Below are 19008 nucleotides of genomic sequence, written 5' to 3'. Positions count from 1 at the left end.
CCCACTGGCTTGGCTCATCTGTTTACATCTCCTGGGAATTGCATTATAATTCTTGCTGCAGCAGGAATGTCATTGCTTCAAAACAAAACATGGTTCACGTGTGCTTCAGCACTCAAGGGGGAAAGCAAACAGCCTTGAAGAACTTAAAAAAAGAAGTCCTAATGCAACCTCTTATACATTTCTTTTTTAATAATAATAATCTTTTTACTGTTTGTGAAACAGCTATGTGGTGAGCCCTCTCATTAAACGACAGTATTTCAGTTTTTGAAAGGATCGGTAAGCCCTTTTAAAGAAACTTTTCCAAATAGCATGGGAAGGAGAGATTTCAAACAGTGGTTTTGTTTCTTTCTGTCTGAGAGAAATGATCAGTCTTCAGTGAATTTTTTTTTTGTTTAACTGTTCAGTGAAAGCTGCCTTTTACCTTATCAAACTACTTGGCCATCTGTTTGGTCACATCGCTGTCAGGCAAGAATGTCCAGAGTGATGAATTTACTCTTCATTGTCAAAAATACACTTACAAGTTAGGAAATCGCATGTCCATCAGTCCTACATCTCTCAGCTACCCCTAGGTGTGCAATGAGAGAGTCCCCAGTGAGGCAGCTGCCACAACAGAGAGGCTTATGTATCTCCCCCATCTGAGCTGCAAGCAAGCAGACGGAGACTCCGCCTACATATATCCTTCTGGTTAGCAGCTTTCTGGGATCTGAAGCAGTAGCCCTCCCTTCTGGCTGGAGAAACTAGGAATTGAACCAGGACCCCCTGTGTACTTTACCACAGCTATGCGCTCTGTCTGACAGCAATGGAACTGTTATGTACTGAGCTGAATCCTAGAACAATAGGCTCCAGAATGCAGCAGTCTGATTGGTCCTAGAACAATAGGATCCAGAATGCAGCAGTCTCATTGGTCCGTAGGAGCCACCCAATCCAGCTCCAGGTGGAAGTGAATCAGCGACCTGATTGGCCTGCAAGAGCAGCCAATCAGGCTCCTGGAGGAAGTGAATCCACAACCTGATTGGCCTACAGGAGTAGCCCCGAATTAGCCAACCACGTGGGGCCCATTGTGTAAATAATGTGTATATATAGCAGACGTTTTAGGGAAAGATCCAGTCATTGCTACTATGAGCTGAATAAAGAAAAGAGCATGAAATTCACACTTGACTCCGGGTATATTTCAGGAACTTTATTCTGTTTATTTATTATGAGGCACCTTATGAGGCAAGCATGAGTTCCCAGCCCTGTGGTTTGCTAATAACACTGATGTGGGACAGAAGAGAATTTGCAAGGGGGAGTTTTGTCATGGGCCAGGAGTCAGCTTCACCTGCTGAACAGCAGCCTGAAGGGGGAGAAGGCGAAGTGACTCCACCTGCAGCTGATCAGCCTTCAAGGATACGGAGGAGGAGGCATTGATGAGAAGCAGCTGGCTTCAGCCTTCTTAAGCAGAGCTTCCAGCAGCAGTCAGAGGCTGGTAAGAATGCTTGTAGTTCCTGGTCCTGTCTCGCTGCTTCCTGCTCATAGTGACACTTGACCCCATGATCACTGGATTCCCTGAGCCCTGGACAGACTGACCATGTGGTTTGCTGTTTGCCCGACCCTAGGCCTGGACCTGATTCTGCCTCAAGGCAAGTGCACCTCAAAGACTCTTCTGGTTGGCCGGCCTCCCACTCCTCTGAGCTTCGCACATTGTTGCTCAGTAACAAAACTATGGCAGAAAGGGCCTTATTATTATCACATTTAGAGTCCACCTTTTCTCCAAGGAGCACAAGATGACCTAAATGCTTCCTTGCTCTCTGGTTGGTTTCCACAACCACCCTGTGGTTAGGCTGAGGGATAGTGGCCAGCCTTAGGTCACCCAATGAGCTTTGTTGCCAAGTGGGATTTTGAACCATGGTCTTCCAGGTCCCAGTCCATTATGCGAATCACTACACTGACTCTCAGTTCAGCTGGTTTGTTGGTAGAGTGAGAGACGGGCAATGTAGTTATTTCAGATGGAAGCAAAATTGCTCTTGGTGTTCAGATTCATTCAGTGCCATTTTTCTAGAAAAAGATGGGCCAGAACTCACCGTGAACACCTCCCTTGTTCTCTTATAATGGCAATGGCATCCACCTGAGAGGTGCCAGAACTGAGTTCCAGCTTGGGGGGGGGGAGCCCTGGACTCCTCATAATATCATCTCCGATCATGGGTTTTTGTAGCTGTTCAAATATCTACAAAGCTGTTTGGCCAAAGACAAAGGAAATGAATGAATGAATGAATGAATGAATGAATGAATGAATGAATAGGGACATCAGAGACATCATGTATTCACCTTCATTCCCACCCACCCACCCCCCTTTTTAAAGCCTCTACCTGTTTCCACCTTCTGTTAGGCACCATTTTCCACTGTCATTTTCCAAATTTTGTTTCTGTTGCCAGCCAGAACTATGCTGCTTGGCTACAGGATGAGAGTTTCCCCTTACTGACCTGCTGAATTCTTGCTTTAGTAATAGGAAAAACCATAATATAGATTACTCTTAGTAAGTCTCCTCTATATTTGGATTGCTCAAAACTGCTGTGTCTCACACAGCAGTCTTTGGAGATGGAACCAGGATGCATTCTGATTTTATTTATGGTGGGTGGGGGAATTGTCAGCTAAAATAAGAGTAATTAATCTTAATTCTAACCCTCTCCCTGAAAGAAAGAACAAAAACAAGGGCTTTTTTCCTCAAGGGAAGCAAAGAAGGCTCAGTTGTTCAGTGGCAAATTAATCTTACAAAGGGAATCTTCCAAAGAAAATCAATAGCTTATAACAAGGGCTTGGACGCTCAAAACCAGAACTGAAAGGGGATTTTTCTCTGCAGTCTTCACTGTAAACAATGCTCTTGGTGCTAAATTATGGGGTTGTGTGTGTGAAGCTCCTTATAGCTATGATCTGCTCCTTCTAATTCTCCATTGAAAATGTGCAGTAGTTGTTATACAAATTAAGTTCAAACTAATATTTGCAAGGACTTAGTAAAATGATTGGTGCCCTAACAGTGGTTGTAGTTAGTAATAGTAATATACCATTAAAGCATATGGTGCTTCACAGAGTTTCCTAAGCAAAAAATACTAGTTCCCGCTTCCAAAGATATTCCATACTGGAAGGTATCCATATTTTCAGCTTCTCAGTTTTGTAATCCTCAGAAACTTCCAAGTTAGGAAAGGGATAAAGTGCAGGTTCTGAGACAAGGTTCACATTTCAGACTAGTGTCCACCTGCGATTTTCATACTCCTAAATGCATTGTCGCAGTTGTATAAAATGTCAGTTCAACAATTGAAACAGCTGGTCGTCATGGTTCAGAGACTTACTTATGGTCTGGATACCCCCAATAAACTGTCAAGACCTGTCAGGACTCCTCCTGAGAAATGATGGACCACAGCATGAGCAAGACATAGGGAATAAAGGGACAGCCAGATGGAATGCCTGGGCTCAGCTATACAGCTGCAAATAGAACGTTTTAAGTGCATTATATAAATGTGACACAAGATGGCGCTAGTGAGCTAATGGCAAATTCCATATATATTTTAAAACGTTTTGTAAAAAAAAAAGCATTTTCACAGCATTTTCATATATAAAAAATGTAGATTCAGCCCCTGAAACCTCACCTAAGACAGAGGATCTGCAGAATCGGGAGACTTCCTTAATGCCCGCTCTAGCTCTGGAGACCCCATAACCAGCATTAGGTCTTGAAGAACAGTGCGATCAGACAAAGCAACCTAGATAGTCTCTTGCACTCATGTTGGCAACCAATTTATTGAAGTATATCCATTTGTAGCCAGAGAGAGACAAGGAGAAGTTAATACGCAGGGGTGAACGAGAGGGGGGGGGGAGTATTTTGTTTTTGTTTTTATTATGTATTTTGTGCTTTTATGTTGCAACTGCCCTGAGACCTGCGAGTATAGGGTGGTAGACAAATTTAATAAATAATAATAAAAAGAAGGAAGGAGTGAGGCACGGAGGCCCCAAACTCCTGTGCAAGATTTTTTAATGCCCAGACTTCACCCTGCAGTTAACCTGCACATGCCCAGGTTTAAATGCATGACTCAAACTCCGCCATAGCTTAAAATGCATCAGTTTAATAACCAGAGGCATTCTCCAAATAATAGACATACCTGTCAAGGCACTTACTGTTAATACAAACTATATTGAGACAAACAAGCGACCTCGAGGCAGAGCACACTTTGCCATCAGTGCCTTCTCTTTTAAATCAAGCGTTTGTCAGGCTGAGTGTCTCCACTGATCATAGCTGTGTTAGGAACAGCAGGGAAGATTGATGATAAACCAAGCGTTGGGTCTCAAGCCATTTAGATAGAGCTCTTGGGGTGACTACAAAGCAAAGCAGCCACGCAGGATCTTTTAAAGATATTTATTTCAAATGCTAATACCTATTTTACGAAAAGAAGGAAAACACAGAAATAGCTTTCTGATTGCCCAACAAAGGCCAGGTTGTTTGTTGTTGTTTTTTGTGCTAAGCTGAGGAACCAATCATGGAGCTGTATTCCCCACACACACACTATAAAAATGCTTTGGAACAGAACAGCCATCGAGGGCACATAAAAATGGATTTTCTCCCAATTGGGGTGGGGAGAGTTCAAGCCAGTCTTCTTTGGTGATCACTCTTAGCCGAGTAAGATTGTCTTCCATGAACACGGTCTTAAAAGTGAGTCCATAAGTGACTGTGGAGGCCAATTCTGGATCCACACGTCCTTCCACAGTGGGGACATAGGTTTCTGGGCAGGAGTTGATCACGGTGTGGATTTGCAAGGCGTCCCTTCCTCTTAGCACATTTATCCCTTCTGTCCTGAGTTTGAGCATCTTCAAAGCCCATGACACCTTTGGTAAAGGCTGTTCTCCAGTTGGAGCACTCGCAGGCCAGTGTTTCCCAGTTGTCGGTGTTTATACTACCTTTTTTTAGATTTTCTTTGAGAGAATCTTTAAACCTCTTTTGTTGACCACCAGCATTACGCTTTCCATTAAGTTCAGAATAGAGTAGTTGCTTTGGAAGACGATAATCTGGCATTCAAACACCATGACCAGTCCAACAAAGTTGATGTTGAAGAATCATTGCTTCAACACTGGTGATCTTTGCTTCTTCAAGTACACTGGCATTAGTTTGCCTGTACCCACAACTCAAAGGCTGAAACACCTGAGGTGCTACAGGGGTCATTTCTGTTAGAGATTTCAAAGTGCCTACGTGCAGAAAGTCAGCTAATCACCTATGTCAATTAACAGTTGGCTGAAAGCCAAGATCTGCTCTCTCTCCAGACCCTTAGCAACGACCTGTGATTGGTCAAGCAGTTCCTAAAGAATGAGCTCTGTGTGAGAACTTGTGGTGGTATGGTGTTTGTAGTTTGGTTATTGAAGGTTGAGAGAGAGAGAGACAGAGACAGAGAGGAAAGGTTTTACTTTTGTTTCTTTTATTTCCAAAGTCTGTACATAGTAACTTATGGATACTAGTTGCTTCAATAAATACTGTATATAGTTATCCAAGTGAGTTGCTGAGTTCCTTCGTTGTGCTGTTCAGTCAATGCTCTACAGCCAGAAGCTTCCAGAAAACCTGTGTTCACTCTGCTGTGTCCAGGGCTACGTTATTTTCCTGACACTAAATCTTAAGAATTTCTTACTGTCTCTTGTCTGACAGGTTCCTAGGGCCACATGTCAGATTCCTCATAGCCCACAGAGGACTCTGGCTGTAGTATCCCTGGCCTGAATTTTCATGTCTATTTGATAAAAGGAGGAGGAGATACAGAAGGGGACCCTGTTAATCATTTCCTCCTGCATCTTTTATGATGATCCAAATCTTTTACATCTCCATTATGTCCAGAATTCACCATTAAACTACAAGTGATATTCCAATCCTACTAACAGTTTTAACTGTTTGCAATGTTTTTAAGATAAATTATAAATTTCCCCCTTTCCTATGAAGCAGCTCTGCCACACTTGAATTTCAGTGAACTGGCATTCGTCAGCTCATTAAGTCCGTTTGAGACCCAGTAGTCAAGACTGACCAGCCAATAGTGGTCAGGATGTTCCAGAAGGGAATTGTCTGCACTCAGCATGCATCCCACTTTAGTTACCGGTACCGCAGGCCCTCCTTGCCATGAGGCCTTGAGAGTCTTAAAAGTATTTTTAGGCTGGGAGCTCAAAGGTTTGCCGTTTCAGAGCTCTTAGACTTGTTTCTCCACCTTCATCTTGTGAAATGCCCACCGCATGAAATCATATTGGGTTTATGCCGAGATGGAACAAAAACTCGGGGTCCATTCTCCAAATGGTTGGCTCACCACACATACCAACTGGTCCTGGATAATTTCCCAGTAGCTTGATCATTTCTGCACCAAAACTCAGTTCTATGGGCAATTTCCTCCTCTGCTGAAGGCAACCTACCACATAGTCCAGCCCCTCCCTATTCCTTCATTCTCACATACTCAAACACACACCCTTTCATTTTGAGTGATTCTTCTTCCTGCAACCTCCATTTCTTCTTGCTCCTGGTCTTTCTTCTTTCAACATCCTTTCTCTTCATCTCTGACCCAAGGTAGTAGGAAGGAATAAGATCAAAGACAGATGGTTCTCTTTGTTCCTATTCTTCCCCATTACCACAGCATTCTGATTCCCCCCCCCTCTTTCTCTCCCTCTTCCATCTCTTGTGGCCCATTTATTTTACAAACAGCCATTTTAATACCATGAATTACTCCAGCTGTAATGAAATAGGAGTTGTTACAATCCCCATCTGCTAAGTTGATTTAAAGTAGTTGGCCTTTCATTATAAATGGTGTTTAAATCTACTTGCCATGAGATTTTAAGTCAATTTTATTATTAAAATGGCTGATGTATTTAATTAATTCAGCCAAAAATCAACAAGATGTTAAGTACACAGAAGGGTAGGAGAGTCAGGAGCCTAAATCTGGGGAGCCAAAGTGGATCACAATTTAGTTAAACCTTGATCACATAAATTATTTGGAACATCTCTGGAGTGGGGATAATTACTTACTGCCTACTCGTAAATACCTCCATTAATATGATTGCATAATACTACATTCACTATATTAACTTTTCCAAGCTAGGAAGGGCTAGAGGACATGTAGGTCATACTAAATTTCTCGGACATTCACATGCAGTTATATTGTGCCCCAAACAATGTTGTACTCTTTTCAGAGGAGGGAATGGGGGGACCATGGGAAAACCCAGGGGTGTTGAAAGGGCTGAAAGATTGTATAAATTGCATTGTGTATAAATGTCCCAGTTCCTGGGGACTATTCACATATCCAAATATGCTGAGCTTAGAACACTGGATTCCCAATGAATGTCCAGCGCAACCACAGAAAATGCTGTAGTAATATACCTGTACCTGCACGATATCTTCACTGAATCAAATGGTAAAAGGTGGCACAGACTTTAGACTAGGGGTGGGCAACCTCAGGCACAGGGCTATATTTGTATATAGTCCTACAGGTCTTTCTATCAAGTTCTCATGACTCCCATGAGGCCACCGCTTCATACTCTTCTTGGGAGCTGTGAAGTAAACCACATGGCTGGGAACTCGTGCTTCCCTCATAATGTGTGCCCCGATCCCATTAGCTGTAGTAGCATCTCAGTGAAAACCTCTCTCATGAGCCTTGTTAGACTTCAGTGTAGCCATGGGAAAACCCAGCCAGATGGGCAGGGTATAAATAAATTATTATAATTAATTAATTAATTAATTAATTAAGTTGATCACACAAACCCTTCTTTCAGGAGTGCACATCCAGCATTTGTTTGTTACACAGATGGCCTCGCAATTACAGAATCAGAAGCTGAACAATGTCCACAACCCTTTTGGGCTCATTATGCCTTATAATCGCAGCTCCTTTCCTTGAAGCATCATGGATAACTCCATCTCTGAGAGTTAGCAGAGAGGAAAATCCAGCAAGCCAAAGATCATTGCCTCCTTCTTCCTGAACTCCTTGACTGTCCTTGGCTTCTGGAGTGAGTGCTAGGAAACAAAGATGAAACCTTTTGCTACCGAGTCCCAAAAAAAATGCCAACCGGGGCATAATCCCGAAGTCTTAAGAAGTTACAATAATAAAGAAGTACAATAAAATCATAAACTCGTGGCTAATGAGCCTGTGCCCTCTTGTCACCATTTAGTGGAAAATCTCATTAATTCTTTACAAGGCCCTTTAGAAGACAGACCACAATAGGATTGTACTAATGCTTCCTCCAGCTCTGCTGGCTGTCAAAACCCTGTAGATGACTTTATTGCCTTTGACATTTTTACTTCTGTCCAGTTTAGTTTGTTTGCTTGCTTGAAAAAATAACCTACTGTGTCAAACATAAAAAAGGTCAAGCGTTATTTTTCTCCTCTGATGGGTTATAAACTAAGATAAATTAATACAGTGCCCCAACCATGTTGACCTTCCTATTAAAATCTGCCTGCTTCAGACGTTCTTTTTCTCTCTCTCTCTGGCAATTAAATTGAAGTTCTACATCGCTCACTTCTCTAGCCAAAAGCATCAGAAACAAAGCATTTCACCACCCTGTCACATGATCCAAGGGGTGATTTTGCTACGCAGTCACATGGTCCAAGAGGAGTTCAGTGTGGCAGAGATGCTGGGATCAACTCTCAGAAACTACAGTACTGCAAGAGACAGTGATGGATGCCTTTCAGGACTGCGTGCTGTTGCCACTGTTTTATTGCATGCTGGAAATGATGCCTCCTCGAGCTTGGGCTGCTTTGCTTGTGAACTTGGACCAGTTGGAACCAAAGGTGTTATCTCAGCTGTCCTAAAAATGCATATATGAAAGCCCATGAATGACAACGTAGGCTGCAGATTTCCCCGGGCAACCAAAGATAAAGGGCACCTACACAATTCCAGAGTGGAAGTCCTAAGAAGGTTGGATGGCGTTTTGCACTCCTCCTGCCAGCAACTCCTGCAGCCAAGCTGGTGCCAAACATATCACTCTGCTTTCCTTTGGACCACATCAGCGAGGCCAAGCGTGGAGGGACTTATCATCATCATCATCATCATCATCATCGTCACTTTTTAATTTGTATACTGCCTTTCTATCTTACAATACTCAAGGCGGTTTACAAGCTGAAGAACCAAAGAATGTACACCTTACAACAATCTAATGCAATACAAAAATGTGATAATAAAACATAGCTTTAAAATAAACAACCAACATCAAATAAGGTATCTGAAGAAGTGTGCATGCACATGGAAGCTCATACCAAGAACAAACTTAGTTGGTCTCTAAGGTGCTACTGGAAGGAATTTTTTTATTTTTTATTTTGTTTTGACTATGGCAGACCAACACGGCTACCTACCTGTAATCGAATAAAGTAACATTCAACAATCATTAGAATAGTATAGAATAATATCAGCATATAATAATTAAAACAGAATCCCACTCTTAACAATTACAATAAGTTATTTCTAAACTACAATCAATAAAACAGACGGCAATCAATAAAACAGACTATGTTTCTATTTTCCTTAATATATGTAGGGTTTGGTGTCAGCGTTGTTTGTGTAGGTTCTCTGTTGTTCGCTTGTGTTTCTTTGGCGGTGAGAGAGGTCGGGATTGATGTAGGGTGTGATTGTTCATTTGTGGTTGGCTGTGGTGATCTTTGGTTTCCTGTGTGAGTGGGGTGGGTGGGTGGGTGTTTTGGATTGGGTTAGCCATATTGATTTGTATGCTGTCAGTAGATTTTTGTCATTGTCGGAAGAATACCAATTCGAAAGGTAAATGGCTAGAAACTCCTAGATAAAGGATTCCAGTGATTAAGAACCCTCTGCCAAAATCCTGCACACTTTTAGCAACCTACAGGTTTTTTCAAGTTGGGTTGCCATATGTCTGAAATTTCCTGGTCATATCCAGAATACTGCAGCCTCAAGCAGTGTCTGGAAATTGGCGGAAAACAAACAAACAAAAAAGCTCAATAATTTTTCTGCCTGGATCTTCGCTTTTTGAAATACGGCAACCTACTCCAAAGTACACTGTTTATCATGTGTAACATATCTTCACATAGCCTAGTTTTATGGGCAGTCACTACCCAAAGATGATGATGGTGGAGAATCTCTGTATTCAAAAATAATTACATGGTTTACATCACAGCTGCATGATTTGCATCCCAGAGAACCAAAGTAGCCCTTTTGCATGTTTCAGTATATATTGGGGCCTGTAGGGTAGCTGTCCCCTGAGTATTGGTTTTTTGGTGGGGAGGGGGGAATGTGGATTGTGTGTGGACTCGGGCAGCAACCATGTAAAGTGCATAGTTCCTGCGAGGCGATTGGTGGGTTGTATTCCACGTGGCATGTGACAAGTGGCACAGCTTTGGTTGTTGGGCACAGTTTTGAAGCCTGGGTTAAGTTCTGAGCATTGCTTTCAGTTGTTCATCTTGCGTTGCTATCACAAACCTTAACCACCTGCAATTTAAATGCTTAGGTTAGCTTCTACCTCTCATGATTGTGCAAAGGGTCCATCTCCAGCCCTCCATCCTTTGCAGATTGGGATGCTGAAAAGCAGACACACTACTACTGGGCTACGACGGCAAATTGCTACGGCAAACAGCAGAACGGTGCCGACCTCTGTGGTGCATTTTGCATCTTAATGTGCTAAATTCACTTATTGACAATAGAGAGGAGGAACAACTGATGCAGCGCCAGTACAAGCCAGATGGTCACTGCAATTATTAAAATTATGCGGGCTGCAAAATCTCCAGGATAAAAGGAGAAAAGGGGGGGGGGAGTGCTATTATGAAATTTACGAGCTTGGTAGGAGATCGCATTGCAAACAAATCTGAATTTCTAAAAAGGATACTTGTCATTTTGAAAGACAGTAGCGGGTTTGATTCTCCAGTATTTATGATTTGCTTTCCCCTCTGTCCTTAGGTTCAACTAATCCACTATAACCATGAGTTGTACACAAATGTTACAGAAGCTGCAAAAAGTCCCAATGGCTTGGTGGTAGTTTCTATATTTATGAAAGTAAGTATCGTACAATTTCATCTGTGTTGAGTTACATTCCTTTCAGGTGGTTGTAAGAAATTAGGAGCATTGGTGGCTGCTTCGTATTTAAACCTTCTTCCAGTGCATTCCCAGTGCATATCAACACAGAAGTAAGGCCCAGGCATTGGTTGCAGCCTAAGTAAATTGCTTTAGTAGCTGTCTGCACCTCGAAGCTGCACGCCATACCTTAGGGTGAAAAATGATCACTGTGGCTCAGTACTCGGTGTGAAATTCAATTGCTACAGACCATTTCCATCTTTTCAAAAGTGTATGAAGATGTTTTAATCCTAAAGATGCTTTTAGAACATCCACCGTCGCCCTCTTTTAGGCTGCGGTCCTGTACCCCATTGATCTCAAAAGAACTTACTTCTAAATAGACATTTATCTAAATGCACTGTTACTCCCTCTATGATTAGCTGATCCTCTTTCCTTCCCATCTTTTAACAAATGGTATTAGAGTGGATGTATCTGTGGCCATATTAGTTTGATGCACACGGAATGTCAGTATATGCTAAAAGGGATTTCATATTAAATTCAGAATTGCTACTTCGAGTCCATAAAACCCAAGTAAATAATCAAAGCTTCACTTGGCAAGGTACATAAACTTGGCGTGAAGGCAGATATCATATTCAAAGAGCATTCATTTGTATGTCTACATGTTTGTGTTCTGGGGTCAGCTCTGAGAAACTCGTCTTGTTCATTTTCATTCTTTTTTTTTTTTTTAAAGAAGCCAGAAGTACCTATTGGTTAGCGCTCATGACATCACCAACCCATTGCCCAGTCCCCAGTTTTGCAACTTAAAAAAAAAAAAATCTGTAGTAAAGTGGATGAACATATATTTGAATATGTTATGTATATCTTCATCTGAACATATACATTCTGGTTTTAAATCCTTTGTATATAGCTAAGTCCAACAGGTGGAGGAGAATGATGTCGAACAGCTGAATAACGGGCAAGAAAACTGTGGAAATTATCATAAGAGGCAATTGCAGGCTGCACTTTTAAAAATAAAATCTGCTGGACAGTGTCCTGGAAGCAAATTCAGCTGCTGTATCTGAAGTAACTTATCAGAATGTATGGCATTGTATGACCACTAACCATTGAGGGCTAACGTACCTACTCCCAATGAACCTGGCTAGGTGCCTCATGTTACATTATTTGAGCGTGGATATTTGGCAAGAAGAACCAAGCGTAGGACTCTGAATCATGTCCAAACAGCTGGAGGAGGGTTGGGGAGGCGTTTAACCCTTCCTCGCCTACTGCTTCCGCCTGAATTGCCCTCCCTCCAGCCATCCCCTCTCCTGATTATGGGTTCTCAGATTTGTGTTTGCTGTGGCAAGGGGAACAGTGACTTGGGGGGGGGGGGGGGTTAGCAGGAAAAGCAGTGGGTGGGTGGAGGAGGGTTAAGCAAATCCTCCTCCCTACTGCTTTTTCAGCTGGTTAGCAGCCGCTCCGGTTCGCAGATCCGATTCTGCTGCCAAACAGATTGTTCAGCCCTCACGTTGCAGGCTGCCAATGATTAGGCATGTAGGTTTTTTTCCACAAACATTTTTCCTTCTTCCGTAGGATCCCTTTTCCTGTCATCAACATTAAATCATCCTGCCAGGACCAAGTGATGCTTTGATCTATTTGCCCTTGGCCTTTAGGCCAATCTTCCTTTGCCCTTGTTTCTTAACTTTTGGAAAGGTTTTTTTAAAAAAAATATATATATATTTAGAAAAGCTCTGTATGGCACAACTGGAGCTTCTTCCGCAACAACAGAAGACTGACCAATAAAATAGGTCTCTCTGTTGCTCAGTTCCAGTCCTACCCTTCTGCCAGTACCAACAATGTGTTTCTGGAAAGGAGAGAGAACCGCACTGCTGGGGGGAGGTGGCGTTTGGCAGCGTGAATAGCTGCTTCATGAATTTTGAGGACCTTCCTTAGTGGAGAATGTGATTTTTTGTACTGAACAGTTCCTAGAAGATACCGCTTATTGTTTTCCCGTGTCATCCAAACCCAAGTCAAAATGTCAAGTGCTGATTAACTCCTATATAAAATTTGCAGTCAGGCTCCGCTCAACAACTCTGTGGCCTTGAATCATGACCACAGCATGAAAATTAAACCAAGCATCAAAATAAACAGAGGCAGAGGCCTGGGGAGAATAGAAGGAGTGGAAGAAACAAAAGAGAAGCAGATTCATAGATCTGGCAAAGAAGAAAGCCTGTTTTGTGTCAGTGTCTCACACAACCTCAAACACCAGAAATGAGGAAGGCACATATATTAAAGGGTTTTGAGTATTTTTGCTTTTAGTCGAAACCCGTCCTGCCAATTTCTTGAACGTCTCCTTCCTCTGCAGAGGAAAGGATTCTATTCTGCCTCATTCACAGGGTGATACAGAATTTCTTTAGAATTATGTTGGGTCAGAGTTGAGCGACTTTCTTCAAACTCCCGAGTTGCACCTTTATTCCACCAATACCCAACATCCAAACAGATGCACTTTTCCAAAATGAGGTGTTTGTGGTAACCAGTTTTTGACGACAGATTATCTCTCTCACAGGTGTCTGAATCATCAAATCCTTTTCTAAACCGTATGCTTAACAGAGACACCATCACCAGAATAACGTATAAAAGTAAGTTTCTTTTTGAAATAAATTTATAAAGGTTTCTGGGGGAATCATTCAGTGGGCCGCACCTCACATTGTGAGGAATACCTAATCCAAGATTTGGTACTTCCCAAATCGGCTGTGAGTTTATTCAAGTTTTCCTCAGGGGCATTTGGTCGGAGACCGTTTTCAAGATAAGTACAGGTATGTCCAGGTGTGGGAGAGAACGGAGATCAATGAAACATTTATTTAATTTATATTTCATAGAATTGTCGAATTGTAGAGTTGGAAGGTATCTCAAGGGCCATCTAGTCCAACCCTCTGTAATGCAGGAATTTTTATTTCAATATTTATAAACGTCCTCTTCAGCCTAAGCCCTTTAAAGTGGGTAACAAAGATTCAAACCAGAATCAAAATGTAACAGAAGACACACAATAAAAAATATGTCAAAGGTAACCATGGGGTTGTTTTCTAAAAAGGAGTTACCACACAAGATATGAGCAATCTGCTTAGCTAGTGTTAACTTGAGTTATAACTTCTAGTTATTCGTGGTTGCTTCAAGCTTCCTCAAAAGCATGTCTTTATCATATTAAAGTGCCTGTGAACTTAAATATCAACTGGGTTAATTAAATCTGGACCTAATTATATTTCAACACCACCTAAAAACTGTTAGCAAAGTCAAATAAATAATGCAAATTGAATCCAGAGAGAAGTCTTGATAACACTCTACTGAGCAAATTGAACAAAAACAGTATATAATTTGAGGAGAAATAAATCAGAAGGTTGGCGGTTCGAATCCCTGTGACGGGGTGAGCTCCCGTTGCTCTGTCCCAGCTCCTGCCAACCTAGCAGTTTGAAAGCACGTCAAGTGCAAGTAGATAAATAGGTACTGTGGGAAAGTAAATGGCATTTCCGTGCGCTGCTCTAGTTCGCCAGAAGCGCCTTAGTCATGCTGGCCACATGACCCGGAAGCTGTCTGTGGACAAACGCCGGCTCCCTCGGCCTATAGAGCAAGATGAGTGCACAACCCCAGAGTCGTCCGCGACTGGACATAATGGTCAGGGGTATCTTTACCTTTACCTAAATAGAGTGGTCTTTCTTAGTTCAGGCCTTGTACATAACAAGTAGACATTCACCCAAACACACCAAGGAAAACTCCCTCAGCACTACACAACCAATCAGGGCACATGCCACTTTGGGCGAAGATCATGCTACATGGCCTGGTTGCTAAGCACCCTGGGATCATTAAAACTGAAGAAGGCTGAGATATATATGAAATAAAATAAATTTGGACATTGTGATAAGCTATGCTTAGACGAAATTAGGAAGTAAGGAGGAGAGCCTGCATGGAAAGTAAGACAAGAAGGGAGCCCATAAACCCATTTGCAAAATTATGAGTCTAGAGCTGTGATGGGTAGCATGCGGCCCATTTAATAGCATTAGAACATCAGCATTAGAATGCCGTTAGAATAGAGTTGTCAAAGACGGTACATAACAATTACTTCCTGCAGTAACAAGTATTGATTAGAAGCATTTTCAGGACAAAAAAGAAATGCAAAAAAACTCCCAAGTTATTGAAAGTAATTTCACAGATGTCTTGGATGATGGATTATAGTGTCATTGCACGGGGCGGGGAGATCTAATTTTGTTTCATATATTAGAAGGGATTCCGTGCTGCCTTTAAACAGCTGGCTTTTTTTAAAACCCATGCTTAGGAGCTTCATTTGCGCAGTCTGTGTTCAGTTTCAGTTTGAAGAAAATAAGAAGTGCCATTCACTTAATTTTGGTTAGGCTAAAGAGTGCGGAATTAGGTTCAAGATGAGGAAAAGTTAATGCAATAATTGAAGCTCTGGTTTTCAAAGCATCACAAAAGATATTCTACAGAAGATGGGTCAGGAACATCCTAAGAGCCCCTTGGATTTTCAAAGTGGTTTTTTTTAGATTAGTGCTTCATTAATTTCCTAGTGATTCCTAGCAACCAACCACCCCTCTTTCATACAGTGTTATGGGAATTCATGGAATGACTGTAAGTGTGATAAGAACTATATTGATAGTTCTAAAGAATCATTGCTTTAATATTCCAGCTTTTTAAAAGCCAGGAACTGGGGGACTCAAGATTCTGGGTTTAAACTCTCTCTGCGCATTTCCCGAAGAAACACATTTGTTTTTACAGGAACTAACATCTAAAACTAAGGGACGTGGGTGGCGCTGTGGTCTAAACCACTGAGCCTAGGGTTTGCCGATCAAGAAGGTCGGTGGTTCGAATCCCTGCGACGGGGTGAGCTCCCGTTGCTCTGTCCCAGCTCCTGCCAACCTAGCAGTTCGAAAGCACACCAGTGCAAGCAGATAAATATGCACCGCTGTGGCGGGAAGGTAAACGGTGTTTCCATACACTCTGGTTTCCGTCAGTGTCCAGTTGCGCCAGAAGCTGTTTAGTCATGCTGGCCACATGACCCGGAAAGCTGTCTGTGGACAAATGCTGGCTCCCTCGGCCTGAAAGCAAGATGAGCGCCGCAACCCCATAGTCACCTTTGATTGGACTTAACCATCCAGGGGTCCTTTACCTTTACCCTTTTTTACTGCGTTACTCACTCTTTGCCTCGGGGCCCCACCCAAGACTGACACACGGTTTTCAGAAAATGACTAACAATGGTGTTATGTATTGAAGTTTTTCACCCTAGGCCACTAGGGGTGTGTGTATATAGTTCATTCTGTTGCAGTTTTCACTCAGGTCCGCACATGCAAATGAAGGATTGAAAAGTGACGCTCAGTGAAACACTGAGCGAAATCACTGGCATAAAAAGGTTCCCAGCCCCTGCCCTGATCCCACCAAGACCATTTGGGGGCTTTCAAAAGCCAGCGCACCCGTGAATGTAAACTTAACATGGCACATGCTGCACAATTGCAGCTCGATCTATGAAAGTGACCCACACAGTGATGAATACTTTCCTTCTTCCTTTGCACATGGATCTCCCAAGAAGATGGGCACATTTTGTCTCCCATCTCAGCTTCCCACCCTTGGCAGATGTAGTCCTTGTGATAGGACATCTTCTCCTTGTGCCTACTTAGCCCTCCTACATCAAGTTTATGTCTCAAAGCAGGTTGGGTGCCCTTGAGAGGAGTCCTCTTCGCCATGAGCTTCATCACATTTTGTCTCCTCTGCCTGTTTCAAGTGCAGGCCAGAAATGTCCTACCCAGCTCAAAAAAGGACTTATGGCCTCATAAAGCTAACCTTAAAATGAGAGGTGAACAGCCCCAGAAAGAACTATAGCTCTTCTAACCCCCTACACCCTGCCACACTATTATCCGTCATGAATGAAGCAACAGAAATGAGGGTGTCTTCGCTGTTGCTACTGCCACTAAGGGAAAGGGGCAGATGTGTTTGGGTGGTGGTGACAGAATGGTGGGATGTTGCGATCATGGATTGGCTTGGATTTCCCCCTTCCCCCGATGCTCTGTCTCCTGCCTGCTCAAGGAGAATATTCTCAGGCAATCCAAGGGCAGCCTCAGCTTGGTCCTCTCTCAGATCAGAAGAATTTCTTACTCCCTTGTCAAAATAAAATAAAAAATTCCTTCCAGTAGCACCTTAGAGACCAACTAAGTTTGTTCTTGGTATGAGCTTTTGTGTGCATGCACACTTCTTCAGATACACTGAAACGGAAGTCACCAGACCCTTAAATATAGTGAGGGAGTGGGGAGGGGTATTACTTAGAAGGGTGGTGGGAATGGGTAATTGGCTGATAGGTGTGGAAAAACCTGTTGACGGCTGTTAATGACTGCAATTGGTCTTGCAGGGAAAGTCAAGGGGCGAGATGGCTAAAGATAGCTTTGTCATGTATAATGAGATAAGAATCCAATGTCTTTGTTCAGACCAGGTTTCTCCATGGTTTTAAGTTTGGTGATTAGTTGCAATTCAGCCACTTCTCTTTCCAGTCTATTTCTGAAATTCCTTTGTTACTACTCCATTGCTACTCCATTGTGCTCATCATCAGTGTTGAAACTCTACATTTCTGCACCTTTTATGGGCATTCTAATTTTTGGGCTCCTGTTTTTTGAAAGACAGAACCCAGAATTCCATCAGTTTTAAAACTTTGTTTAACACCTGCATTGCGACAACCCTTGGAAGCCACATCATTGATTTCTGGATTAAAATATACAAAGCACGGTTATTTTGCACTTAAATACCTGTGGAGTTATTGGCAGACCAAAAAGTACTGACTACCTGTTATGCTACAGGAAGTAAATTGATCTGACGGTGGTTCGAGAGAGTGCCAGGAAATAAACAGTGGATGATTTAGGCTTGGATTATGCTTGTTGTCTTTATGGATTCATGCAACATCAAGAATAGCATAAGAGCTCGCAGAACTCCTGCAGTTCCTTGACCAATTAAGATTTTTGTGCCAAGTCCATTCATTATCGACATGGGAAAGTTAACAGTACAATTATATTGTGATGGAAGACGATAAGGATGGTTTTTGACCAGTTATCATGTGGCCATCTGTTAGCTGACCACTGTTTTCTGTGTGGCAAGTGGCATAGCACTAATCTGTGTGGGGCATTCTGTCAAATGTTCAAACCTGGGATAACTGGTTTTAGCCAGCAACCTAAGGCGAAAGTAACATGGTAATTAGACTTCTTGTGCAGTTTGCTGCAGTCTGGACTTTGGATGCAGTCGTAACTTGGTTGTCGAACTTAATCGGTTCTGGGAGTCCGTTTGACTCCCAGAACTGCTCAAAAACCAAGGCACGGCTTCCGATTGGCTGCAGGAGCTTCCTGCACTCAATCAGAAGCCGTGTTGGACATTTGGCTTGTGAAAATCGTTCGCAAACTGGGACACTCACTTCCAGGGTTGCGGTGTTTGAGAGCCAATTTGTTTGGGAGTCAAGCCATTCGGGAACCAAGGTAACACTATGTTTCTTTCAAGACCCGAGTGATAAATGACTTTAGTAGACAACCGAACAAGACCACCATCATGCAACAAATCTGTTTGCTTTAAATATTTAGATGCCCTCCTGTAACCGTAAAATTTCTAAATGCAGCTTTTAACAAAAAAAATGTAAGTTATATACAAAAAATATAGCATTAAAACCATAGGCCAGGTAAAATTATTTTAAAGCAAGAACAGATTAATAGATTAAATATAAAGGCACCAAAATGACATGAAAGTTAGCATTGGACAAACCTCTCTGGGGAGAACATTCCAAAGCTAGGATATTTCGACCGTAAAGACTCTTTTCTCACTAGTATTTTTTATTAGCAGCAGTAGTATTAAATTTATAGCATGAGGCTATTAATCTCAGGGACGTGGGTTCGAGCCCCACGTTGGACGACTATTCCTGCATTTCAGGGGGCTGGAATAGATGACCATAGAGGTCCCCTCCAACTCTACAATTCAATGATTCTGTGTTTCATGGCTT

At 42.4% G+C, this 19008-nt stretch overlaps 1 protein-coding gene across 3 annotated transcripts in view; it reads left to right on the top strand.

Moving 5' to 3' along the window:
- Nucleotides 1-19008, top strand: part of CA10 (carbonic anhydrase 10) — a 314314-nt gene that overhangs the window by 277402 nt on the left and 17904 nt on the right. For all 3 annotated transcript variants that reach the window (XM_033138718.1, XM_033138717.1, XM_033138719.1), the window contains exons 6-7: nucleotides 10890-10985; nucleotides 13546-13618. In XM_033138718.1, coding sequence (XP_032994609.1) covers nucleotides 10890-10985; nucleotides 13546-13618 — 169 coding nt within the window. The remainder of the gene's footprint in view (nucleotides 1-10889; nucleotides 10986-13545; nucleotides 13619-19008) is intronic.

This window comes from Lacerta agilis, chromosome 2 (genome assembly GCF_009819535.1).
Source record: "Lacerta agilis isolate rLacAgi1 chromosome 2, rLacAgi1.pri, whole genome shotgun sequence".
NCBI classification, from domain to species: Eukaryota; Metazoa; Chordata; class Lepidosauria; order Squamata; family Lacertidae; genus Lacerta; species Lacerta agilis.
This window is presented reverse-complemented; position numbering and strand designations above follow the sequence as displayed.